This window comes from Lolium perenne, chromosome 6 (genome assembly GCF_019359855.2).
Source record: "Lolium perenne isolate Kyuss_39 chromosome 6, Kyuss_2.0, whole genome shotgun sequence".
Classification (NCBI taxonomy): Eukaryota; Viridiplantae; Streptophyta; class Magnoliopsida; order Poales; family Poaceae; genus Lolium; species Lolium perenne.
In genome coordinates, this window is record NC_067249.2 from 124,945,499 (window position 1) to 124,957,438 (window position 11,940).

Consider the following 11,940-nt stretch of genomic DNA (forward strand, 5'->3'; position numbering starts at 1 on the left):
CAAAGTATCATACAATTGTACAAGATGTACAAAAGCAAAAAGCAACTAGCAAAAAAACTATTCTAGTCTAAGCTTCAAACTGAGCGTGCAGCCAATTGCTGAAAGGTTCAACAAGCTTCTTCTTCATACTGTAAGGTAAGAGACTCAATTCATTTTTGAGAATAGCTTTCCATCTTTGAAACGTTGGCTTGTGGTTCTCAAAACTCATATTATTCCTGGAAATCCAAATACTCCAGGCAGCTAGAATTATTATATCCATGGCAAAAGGTAGATTCAATTTGTCTTAGATATCGTTGAAAGCCTCTAAAACTGAAAGATCTCTGGTTCTGTGAGGACATATTAAGTCCCAGCATAACTATAAGTGAACCAAGGTCTCTTCCTGGTTGCATTGAAAAGTTGCACAAGAAAATGACTGTAACTGACAATTTTTTCTTCTCAGCAGATTCTTGGTATTTAATCTATCATGCAGCAACAGCCAGAAAAAAAATTTATGTTTAGTAGTAATTCAGACGCTTAACACCTCTGAATTATATATATTTATTAACTCCACATGAGCCCTTCTGTATGCATGGCCAAAAGCAGCTATAGTTTTGTATGCATACCACACCTAAATAAGAGTTTAAGGATCCAACAGCAGTAAATTCACGTGAACAAATCACACATCCAGATCTGGAGTTACCAGTAGATTCTAAATTAATCGGCCATCAGTGGCACCGTTGACTTGTTTTCTAAGAAATAATAAAATAAGCTTGTCGATCCATCAACTTCATTAGCCGATCCAATGGAACATGTACCAGGCACGTTCAGGCTTGATCCAATCAGAGATGAAAGGAGCTGCAAAAGTAGAATGGCAGGTTTTGAATCTAATAAATTTTCAGAAAGGCATTCAGGAATCTGTGAAAATTCTTATCTCACAAACAGGCAAATAATGCACAGGTAGACTTGTATTTTCATGAAAACACCATGAAAGCTGGGCTAGCCAGCCTGGGTTTGAACCTCAGCTCAATCTTAATGAAAATGATCTCTAGTTCCTCCTAGAGATCACTTATTTTTTCATGGACACGTCACTTGCAAGATGCAAGAGAATTATCAACTCAGCTCAGAATGCTGGAGCAAGCAATATCACGTACAGGCAATAAAGAAGCTTTCACCAAAGTGAAAAGGAATAAAATTAAGTGTAAGATAAAATGGGACACTAGTTGGTAACGTCGATGACAAGGCAAACAGTAAGTTGTTGCTGTCAAGAGACTAATACCACAAGCAAGAAATATGTGAGCATCGACAACTGTGCAAGCAATAGAGCTATTACTGTGCCACAACCAAAATGGGCTATGACAGGAAAATGAGCTGATAAGGTACTCCAAGTCAATCTTAGCACTTCTACATTGACAGGAAAATAGCATTTCTGCACCACAAAGGTGTCATTGCTCATGAATCATGATTCCTTGTCAGCTCAAAGGTATGGAAAATTGGAACCATAGGACCAGAAAGATGGTAATTTTGATGAAAAAACGCCACTGGCTATTTAGATGACATGTGGGACTTGGAGCCACACTTCATTCACAAATCCGGCAGCACTTCCCCAAAATACCAACTTCATAGTGGCATGATTCAAATATCTTCTACAAATACTATTGCACAGAAATTTTATCCAGATCTTACCAGGCAGGAATTAATGACAAAGCCGCACATCCAGCTCACCAGTTAAACAAGACAAAAGCTGGGAAATATTTCAGTGACAGCAAAACACCTGGTTTTCAAAAAAGAACAACAATCCAAATTTACATCATCATTTGAACAAGGAGTGAAGACCAATTCTTGACAGTAATTAATAGAGGATTCAGTGTTCAAAGAAGCAAAACTTAGAAAAAGGCTTCATTCTTCAACACTGAACTCTAGAACCGTTTGATTCACAGCGTCAAACTAGAATCATCGGTTTTTACCCTCAGGTAGTTTCACAACTAGTTTTGAGTGACGTGCATGAACCTCCATGTCACCAAGTTTCATTTGCTGATCTATTTCAACCAGGTTTTCTTCCTTTTTTTCTGCTGTGTGCTAGTTTTTAGCTGAATGGTGTAGTTTGTACATGGCAATGGAATGGCAGACACACCAACCAACACCACTTGTGGAATCACCCAAGAAGAAAAGAGCCGTTTTTGATAGTTCAAGGTTTTGTAGCTTAAGTTTAGAAGTGAACTTTTGCCAGAGTTCAAAGGGGAGTTATATGTTAAAAGAGTTGAACAAGAATCCACAACAATTACCGTCTTTCCAACATTTCAAGGGATAAAATAACCATTGCCCTTGAACATTGTCAAACATCATTAAAAAGAAAACTCCTGCGGTACTGGTGAAAAATAAATGAAGAATCGATAACTTTGTTACCAAGTGCCAATGAATCATCAATCCGTCATGTAATTATATAAAATAATAATATATCAGAAAATATATAAACAAACAATTAGAATTCTTAGTATTTCCCCCCTTAAAATTGTTGGTTAGGATTCAGCGATTCAGCATATTAGAAATGTAGATAAAGAAACAGAAGACTGATGCAAAACAAGATCCATCTTTCCTCATCATCTGCAATTATTCAAAATAAGTGATTCGGTATAAGTGGGTGGAATATTATTTCCTTCAATAATTATAATGGTGTTGATACAAGAACTGTGAAACCTTCAGGGATGGAAAATGGCAGTTCTGCGAATATCAACAAAAGAAGAAGGCAAGATAGAGCCGGGGTTGAATGTTTTTAATTAGCTAAAGCAATCAGCTTTCGTTCATAACTGCACTTCAATGTATCATGGAAGACAGGATAACATAATTAAATCATAACTAGATACTAACTCCACATATCAAGGATTCTTGTCCTGCTAGAATCTACAGATTTAGGAATAAAAAGTGGCAGTTCTGCTAATACTACCAAATGAAGAAGGCAACCACGCTTAATAAGTAAAGGCCCTACTTATATTGGAGTACATTAAACTAATAAAAGTTGAAACATTAGGGACTCCATTCACAGATATACCAAGAGGCTGAATGATTTGAGTTAGCTAAGCAATCAGCTTTCCTTCATTAACTGCACTTGAATGTATCATGGAAGACAAGATAATAGTCAAATCATTACGTACGAGATACCAACTCCACACATTAGGGATTCTGTCTTGCTGCTAGAAGCTAGCACTCCAAACGAAATAGTAGGGTAGAAAAGTGATGCTATTTTTCATCTGATTTGAGCTAGAATACAATCGTGTTTAATAAGTTGATGAGAAACATAGCTTGTGCAATCTCTAACTATTACACATAACATGAAAAACCCGTGAAACCAAAAAGGAAAGAAGAAAAAAAGCAGGAACTAAACAACATCCCAAGTAACAAAATGCTCTGACCTTGAAGGAGAGCCTATGCTATTGCCTTATGGCCGAGGTTCAAGACATCATCTTGGCCTTGACATCAAGGTTCTCCTTGTCGTTAATCGGCCTGGTGGTCTGGCTTCTGATCCTCTTGATCTTGGGGCTCTCCAGCCCCTTATGTCCGAACCCGTAGAGCTGCAGCACCTGGTTATCGGCAAAGTTGAACGCTCGCTCCATGCTCTTGAGACAGCGCTCTACGGGATAATCGCCGTAGCTCCCGCACGGCTTGCAGCCGACAAAGTGCGTGACGAACGGCCAGCGCTCGTCCCCAAGGCCCGGGTGGTGGTTCTCCATCATCTCCTCGTACTTGTCGACCAGCCCCGCCCAGAAGCCGTGCAGGTAGTATGAATTCTCTATGAAGACCTTGTCCATCCACTTGTCCTTTTGGGAGAGCAGGAGGTATATGAGCGCGGACTGGTCGTCGGCCTCGAACGCGGGGCGGCCCTTGAGGTAGGCGGTGAGTATCTTGCCGGCCTCCTCGCGGATGAAGCCCTTGGGCCCCATGGGCGCCCAGGCGTCGAGCAGGTCGAGCGACCACTGGGTGTTCCGGAGGAGGAAGCTGCCGGTGTTGAGCGCGATCCAGGAGCGCTTGTCGAAGAGCAGGTCCTGGTAGCCGTGGATGATGAGGTTATGGTGGTCGTAGCGGTGGAGGGGCAGGTCGAATGCCATGTCGGTGAAGAGCGCGTCGCTGTCCATCCACCAGATCCACTCGACCTCCGGGTGGGAGAGCATGAGGCGACGGAGTAGAGGTAGCTTGGCCCAGTAGCCGGCGAGCTGCGTGTCGAGGTGCGCGAGGTTGTGCACGATCTCGATGCCGTGCAGGCGGCAGTAGTCGATCTTGTTCTTGGTGGTCTTGAGCAGGTAGTGGTCGCCGAGCGCGTTGTCGCAGGGCCCGGGCTGCGAGCCGGTCACGAGGAGGATCTTGGGCTTGCCGTCGGGGGCGGTGGATGGGAAGCCTTTGTTTTGGTCGAGCCAGCGCCGGCGCTGGTCGTCCCAGTCGTGGATCTTGGGGCCGAGCGCGTAGTTGGATACGGCGGCGGCGTAGGCCGCGGCCGCCTCCGTGGCGGTGAGGGCGGTGGCGTTGATGGGGGTGGTGGCGGCGGCGTCGAGGTCGGTGTCGGCTGGGTCGGAGTCGGTGCGGATCTCGCGGAGGATGCGGTCGATGTCCTCGACGGCCTTGGCGCCGGCGAGGGCGTCGGCGTCGGAGGGGTGGGAGGGGAGGGAGAGGTTGAGGCCGATGGTGCCGCGGAGGACGAGGATGGTGACGAGGCCGCAGAGCACGGTGATCTTGATGTTGTTGAAGGTGCGGGTGATCTTGCGCGAGCGGTGGTGGGCGTTGAGCGGCGACGCCCCCCGCGCCCGAGCCGCTGACATGGGGAGCGCCCCTCCGCCGCCGCCGCCGCCGCCGCCGGGCTTGCCGCTGGTGTACCCCATCCCCTCCTGCCCCATGCCCCCGATTCCAAGGCGGGGGATTTATTAGGTGCGCCCAATCTCGGAGGGTTGAAATTGGGACGGCGGGCGGGGAGAGTGAGCGTGACTGCGTGAGGGAGTGTCACATGAGCGCGGCGGCGTGAGATGGGATCGGAGTCGGAATCGGAGGTCGGGCTAGGTAGGGTGGGCGAGGCTGTGCCTGTGCCTGTGTGTGTGGGGCGGCGATTTGGAATTGCAAGAGATCCGGACTGTGCTTCCTTCTTTCTTTTTTCTCTCGGCTTCTCTTCTGGGGCAGTGGGCTGTCGGCCGTTGACTCTGCTTCAGCTGGCGGTGCCTGACGTTTGATACTCTCTGGGCCGCGTTTTGTCCTGCACACTCCGGCACACGGCGAGCCATTTTCGGCCGGCGCCACTCTCGTACGCACATGCCGCCATTACTATAATAACCTCCTTTGTAGTATTGGGTTTTTCTAATCTCGATTGAGTGATGCCGAGGCACCGGTGTGATTGCAGGAGAGTCTTGGGATACGACATGGAATTCATTGCGGAACGGCGCGCCTCTCCAGCTCCACGTCGCCCCGTCGGTGGATCCAATTTGTACTAGGACGGAGTGAGTAACTTTTTTTCTTCCCAACAGTTACACTATGTACTCGTAATCCTCAACATAACACACAACAAATCTTAAAAGTATTTATAACTCTAAATATATCTTTAAACCACCTAGCAACGACTACATGCCGCAAGGTGTCGTCCTAACACTTCCTTGCCGGAGCCAAACAAATCTTGTGGAAGTACTAGAACTTAGGGCATCCCCAACCGGGCGACCCAAACCGCGCCCACGCGTCCGGATGGGTCGAGCCGGACAACAACGTGGCCCAACGCGCGGACCCATCCCTAAAACGGATGGCCGCGGCGTCCGTGACGACCCAAACCCGGCCCAAATCTAGGGCGAGTTTATGTGGCCGCGGACGCCGAATGCTGGTCGCTCGCGTCCGCCCCTTTTCCGCCCCTGGCCCGCGTGTCATAGAAATAGAAGTTTTTTTTTTCATTGCAAAGAACCATTACTTTTTTTTATCCTACTACTTCTATCCTAATACGTACGAGGCCGGCGGCCTCGCCGGCGACTCCCTCGCCGGCTCGCCGTCGGGGCCGTGGATTTCACTCGACGCGGGCGGCCTGTACACGTGAGGATTCGACTCCAGCTTATGAGCTGGGCGGCGCGGCGGAGGTCTTCATCCTCCTCCTTTCCGCTCGTGCGCCACGGGCGCGCTCGCGCTCCGCCTCCTGACGCGGCACCACCCGCTTCCCGCATAGCTCCAGCTCCTGCAGGGCGGCGCGTTCCACAGCGGTGCGCGCCTCCAGGCGGACGCGGCCGGCGGCTGGGCCTCGTGGTTCCCGTCCCGCCGCCACATTCGCTCTTGTCGGCGGCGGCCTCCGGGCGCGCCGCTCGGGCGAGGGCATCTGGATGAGGTGGCGGGCTGCTCGCATAGCGAGCAGCTCGTTCTTCTGCCCGAGGAGGTCGCCGAGTCGGCGGCGACCGGCCCGGCAGGTCGCCTCGTGCTCCTTCCTCACGCGTGTGAGGTCGGCGAGACGCTCCACGATGGCGGCGTTGATGTTGGCCAGCGCGAGGTCCTCCTCGTTCACGGGCTCCTCCTCCGCGGCGGCCCGCGGCCTCGTACCGGCCGTCCGCGGTCTCGTGCCCGGCCGTCCGCGGCCGCCTCCACCATCTCCGCGTCCTCTTCCTTCTTCGTCGCCGCATCGGCAGCGACGCGGAGCGCGTCGTCGTCGGCGACCCACCGCGCGTCCGCGCGCTCCTCCTCCTCCGTCCGCGGGAACCTAGCCCGGGCGGCGAGGGAGAGCTTGGCCCACGTGGACTGCAGGGTGCGCGGCATGGCGCCGGAGAAGGTGGAGGGGGAGAGGACGGCGGAGAGGGTGTGGTGCGGTCTCTGGCCGCCGCTGTCTTTTATAGCCGGCGGCCTGGCGGAAAACTTGGGCGCGAGCGCGCGCCAAAGGGCTTTTCGCGCGCGCGGGAACTTTCCTGCGCGTTCTCCCGCCCGCCATTGATGTCCCGTCGAGGTCTGACATGGCGCAGAGCCGCGCGTTGAAGACGAACCACGTGGTGTCTTTTTGGGTCGCCGCGTTGGGCGCAGCGTGCGATCCAAACGGACACGCGGACGCGGGCCGCTGTCCGCGTGTCCGCTCGGCCACCCAAACGGCCCAAACCGAACGGCCCAGCGCGTCCATTTGGGTCGCCCGGTTGGAGATGCCCTTAGAGCTTCTCCAAAGATCCCCGCATCCGGATATTAAACGTAGCCACATGTGGACCTTCATTATGGAGGCTAGACTGGATTGTGCCCAACACATGTTGTAGGTTCACCCCTACGGTGACCCAACACACCACTTCATGTTATAATATATAAGTCATTGATAATACCTATGAAGGGGATTCTTCACAAATATCACATCCCTCGGAGTGGTACAACAGAAATATTGCAGGTCATAAATATCACACATTATTATTACAAACCATAAGTTCACAACACCTCGGCATTCTCACGGGTCCAATGGGAACACCACTCAGACAAGCACTTTTATAACTCATAAACTACTAAAGTAGATATCATGAGAGCTCAGACGCTTATTTAGGTAAAACACTACGCTGCTCGGCTCAACTATGCCTACTGCATAACACTACTCCGTCTCCACTTCTTCGGTGCCGTAGACTATCCCATAGTCCACTCCTTCGACACCTCCGGACAAGTCTGGCTCCTCGTAGACCAAGTCGTATTCGCCTTCAGGTGCTCCGGTGTTGGCCATCTCTTCGGTCTCACAGTCTAGCAAGGGTTTCGAAGGAAATGTGAGTACAGGGGCACTAGCTATGACCATTGATCAGAATATCTCAGGTCAATGCATGTTTCGAAAACATTTATTTAAAAGGTTGATTTTATTCTGAAAATTATGCCCGCCAGTTTTCACAGGTTGTGTGGTGACCCTGCATACCACTGCATGTTGTAGTATGCCAGTCGTTGATATAACATTCACGAAGTACCATTCCGCAAATATTACATCCCTTAGAGTAGTACAACAGAACATAGCAGGTCCATAACTCATTCATTTATTATTACAAGCATAATACACATATCGTCTCGGAGCTCCTCTTGGGTCCTAAGAGGGATACTCCTGGGTTCGAGGCGAACCCAACTTAACTTACAATATAGAAGTCTCATTAAGTTATACATTTATCTCCTCGAGCAGCTAAGTACTAAGAGTTCGCACTGCTCGACTACTACTACTACTCGATGCTTCTAGGCCTGATCTCCTCCGGAAGCCTCCCCGGTTCCGTAGACTATGAGGTAGTCTACGCCTTCAATACCTCCAGAGAGGTCTGGTTCTTCATAGCCGATGATCTCGGCTCCTTCAGAGTTGTCGTAGTCCTCCTCCAGACGGTTCAGACAATCTAAGCAAGGGATTTAAGAGTGGAATGAGTACGAGCGTACTCAACAAGTTCATTATAGATAAGAGGTGTTTAATGCACTAGCAACGATATTAGGCCAGAGAGCCTAATACCAATGCAGGTTTTGATAAACATTTCTTCAAGAGATTGCTTTTAATTCAAAGAGCTATGTCCGTCAGCCTTCACCGGTTTACTAGAACTTCATGGAGCTCCTTTCCGGCCGCGTTCGCAGTTCCATATCCCGGAACAGGGAGTGACAGGCAGGGGCGGAGACAGGGGGGGGCGAGCAGGGGTCAGACCCCCCCCAATGTGTCGCCCCCCTCAATCTATTGCAGCGCATATGTTGTAGTATATTTATGCTATTGTATGTACTAATCGCCAGATGAAGTACTAATACTTGGTTAGCGCCAGATGGAGTACTAATACTTGGTTAGTATTTGGGTCCAGCGCTAATCCTGATCTGTTTTGTCTACACATCAAAGCCCAGTAGGTAACTAACAGCCCATCTCGTAAGCAGGGAGTAATTTCCGAAGCCTAGAAGCTTTCTTTCCATAAATCCGTACGTTGTTTGACCCCTGAATAATTCAGATCGATCTCAATATCGAATAGCTAGAGCGCCTGCCGCCGCTGGCTGTGACGGTGTTCCCCATGCCGGCCGCCGGGCTAGGAAGCCACTCGAATCAGATCATTAGGACACGGCCGCTTAATCTGTTGATCCTGATGCGGAGCTGTGGCGCCGCAAAGTTCCGATCAACTCAAGTCAGGTCTCAAGCCCTCAGTTTTCTAAAGGTACGCCGCTAGCAACTATAGTTCTTATTTGACGAATAATTAGGTCCTGGCAGTCTATTTTATAAGTACACGAGCTACACTATGGCAGTGGATCAAATTACTAATCATGTATTTCATAGAAAAACAATGAACAGGTAGCCTTACATTTCCTATATTTCTTTGTCGTTGATTCAATTGAAGTGTCCATGAAAATAACTTTTCTTCAACAATTTAGATAGACAAAAGAAATGATTTGATAGTCAAAAATATGTGTCAATTGGTATTCCCAAAATATTATAACCGCGAGTGCCAATTTACTTTCAATTAGCTTACAGGTGTATAGAAATGGAGAAAATTACTTGAAGCTTCTACACTATGTTTATTTCTATGTAAAAATAATTCAAGTTTTCGACCTCGGCTTCGCCCCCCCCCCTATGTTCAATTCCTGGCTCCGCCCCTGGTGACAGGTCACGGTTCTTTACACTCTGCAGAGGTGTGTTGCTTTACCCATAAGAGATCTTAACCTTGGTGCCAATCGGGCAGCTTTCCCGTCCACACTTCCTATGGTGTGAGGCCCGGTATAAGGTCTAGCCAATTATGTTCCTCCGCTACCTCGAACACCCACCCTTTGTTGCATGCCCCGACCCTGGGTCCTCGCCGGTCCCATTATTCCCATTAATTTCAGGGTGGACCCTGACCACGACGACAGTCTGGGATCGAACCAAACTCCTTCGCCGGTAGCTGCAACCCATCCTAGACCGCAATACCGTGGGGACTTAGGACTCCCCAGCCTCACCATCTTGCTCCTTCGGGCGACAAGTGTACTACGGACAATGTCGTGGGGACTTAGGACTCCCCAGCCTCACCAGCTTGCCCCCTTGGATTACAAGTGTACTACGGTAAAGCGTGTCCGTTGATGAACGAGAGGTGGAAACACTTTTGACTACTCCGTCCCACTCCGGATCTTATGGTTAACACGGGTATTACGGCACAAGAATCACTGGCGACATTTGTTGTTTAATCCTAAATGGATATAAACCCTTGCAATGGAACCTCCACCATATCCACACAATCCATGGTTCCATTGCCCACCACATAGTCATATTCATAGTTATGAAAATAGTGGTTTTGGTTTTTATGCAATAGTGATAATCATAGTACTTTGCAAGTAATTTGATAAAGATACTCAAATGACATGAGCAAGTGATGAACTTGCCTGAACACTGCAAAGTTTTGCAGTTGGATGGTGTGGACTGACCCTTGTCCTCTGTTTCTGAAAAATAGCATCATTGTTCGATAAGGGCAATGGTTAAAGAAGCAATTATGCATGATTCCAGTTTTAGGGTTTGTTTCCCCCTTCCGATGACATTATTATTTCATGTAAGAAGGTAATACTAAGAATGATTTGGAGATACTCTATTTAAAGTAAAATACAACCTTGAAATGTTGTCAAGGTGTTTTTAAAGTCCAAAGGCATTAATGGACTTATTTTTAGTATTGAAAATATTATGTGTGATTTAAATGATTATTTAAATCATCCAATTAAGACTTATTCTTAGTTGTCTTCAAAAATTCTCTTTGATATTTTATTCAGATAGAGAATTTTATGCTGATCAATTTTCATATTTTTAATTATTTTTTAGAGCTTTGAATCATTTTCCATTAATTTTCAAAGTTTCTGGTTTATTTGAAAATGTGAAATGACATATTTACCCTTGGGCCCACCTGTTAGGGTGGCCCAGTGGGTTAACCCTAACCCGAGCCACACTTGGGCTCGGTCAGCCCACTCGCCCCTTTCTCTCTTCCTCGCGCAGAACCCTAATCCCCCTTTCTCTCTCGCGATGCCGTGGTCGCCGCCGCCTTCGCCGAAATATTCCGGCCGCCACCGGCCATCCCCGCCGGCGAGATTGGTACCAATCAAGCCGCCGTTCGACGGCGCATCGATTGGTCCGCGCCGATCTGATTTTCTCCGCCGTTCCTGCTCGCCCCCAACCCAGCTGTACCACGGCCGCTTGGATCCGTGATGCTTCGCCGTTCAACGGCGTCCCTGGCGCTGTGGCGCCGCAGTGGGTGCTGCCGTGGGTGCTGCCGTGGGCGCTCGCGCTCGGTGACGCCAGGCCTGGCCGTGGCTTGGTGCTGCCGTGGTTGGCCCGTGCCGCCGTGCCGCCATGGCACGCTGTGGTGCTCGCTCCAGGTACGCGCCTCCATTTTCCCCCTTCTTCTTCCTTCTCTGTGTTCTGCTCGAGTGGCTGGCCTGCCTCTCCCCATGGAGATGCAGTGTCGTGCGCCACTGCTTGCGCTTGATGTGCATGCGTGTGTGCTGCTGCTGCCCTCCTGGCTAGCTGCTGCTCTTGCTTTGCTGCCATGGCCTACGCTATGCTGCTGTCGTTCTTGCTATTAGCCCTACTGGCCCTGGCCAGTGTTTCCCAGGCCATGCTTAGTGCTTGTTATTCTTACTGAATTCTTGTTCTGTGCCTCTATTCTAGTTGCTATACTTGCCAGAGTTCAAATGTGTTCATGTGTGATACCCTGGTTTGATTACAGTGTGCAATTACTTGCAAGTTTGCAAGTGCCAGAGCCTTGGTGGCTTATTCTGGTGCTCATATTTAGGATTGTGCTCAATTGAGCATTACTTTGGGCTTACAGTGTTATTCAATTATGCTTTGATGTGTGCCTTGCTTGTGCATCTTGATCCAGTGGCTCATCAAGTCTTTGATGTGCTTCTGGATACAATCATAAGTCATTTATTCAGTTATCTGTTTTATTCAGTTATGACTTGATGTAATTCTTCAGTAGCTGGTTAATTCCTGTTGCTATGGTTGGCTATGGTAATCTGTAGCAATAGCTAGTGGTGCCCTGATGATCATCTGTTCATCAT

General features: G+C 49.0%; 1 protein-coding gene across 1 annotated transcript; it reads right to left on the reverse strand.

Annotated features, from left to right (window-relative positions):
- Positions 1-3,192: 3,192 nt before the first annotated feature.
- Positions 3,193-5,092, reverse strand: LOC127334627 (probable glycosyltransferase 2). The gene has a single exon (XM_051361128.2). It carries the CDS (start codon positions 4,857-4,859, stop codon positions 3,426-3,428), a length of 1,434 nt encoding a protein of 477 aa, XP_051217088.1. The 5' UTR covers positions 4,860-5,092; the 3' UTR covers positions 3,193-3,425.
- Positions 5,093-11,940: the final 6,848 nt, after the last annotated feature.

Excerpts from the sequence above, each read along its gene's own strand:
- LOC127334627 (XM_051361128.2), bottom strand. The coding sequence starts at position 4,859 with ATGGGGCAGGAGGGGATGGGGTACACCAGCGGCAAGCCCGGCGGCGGC.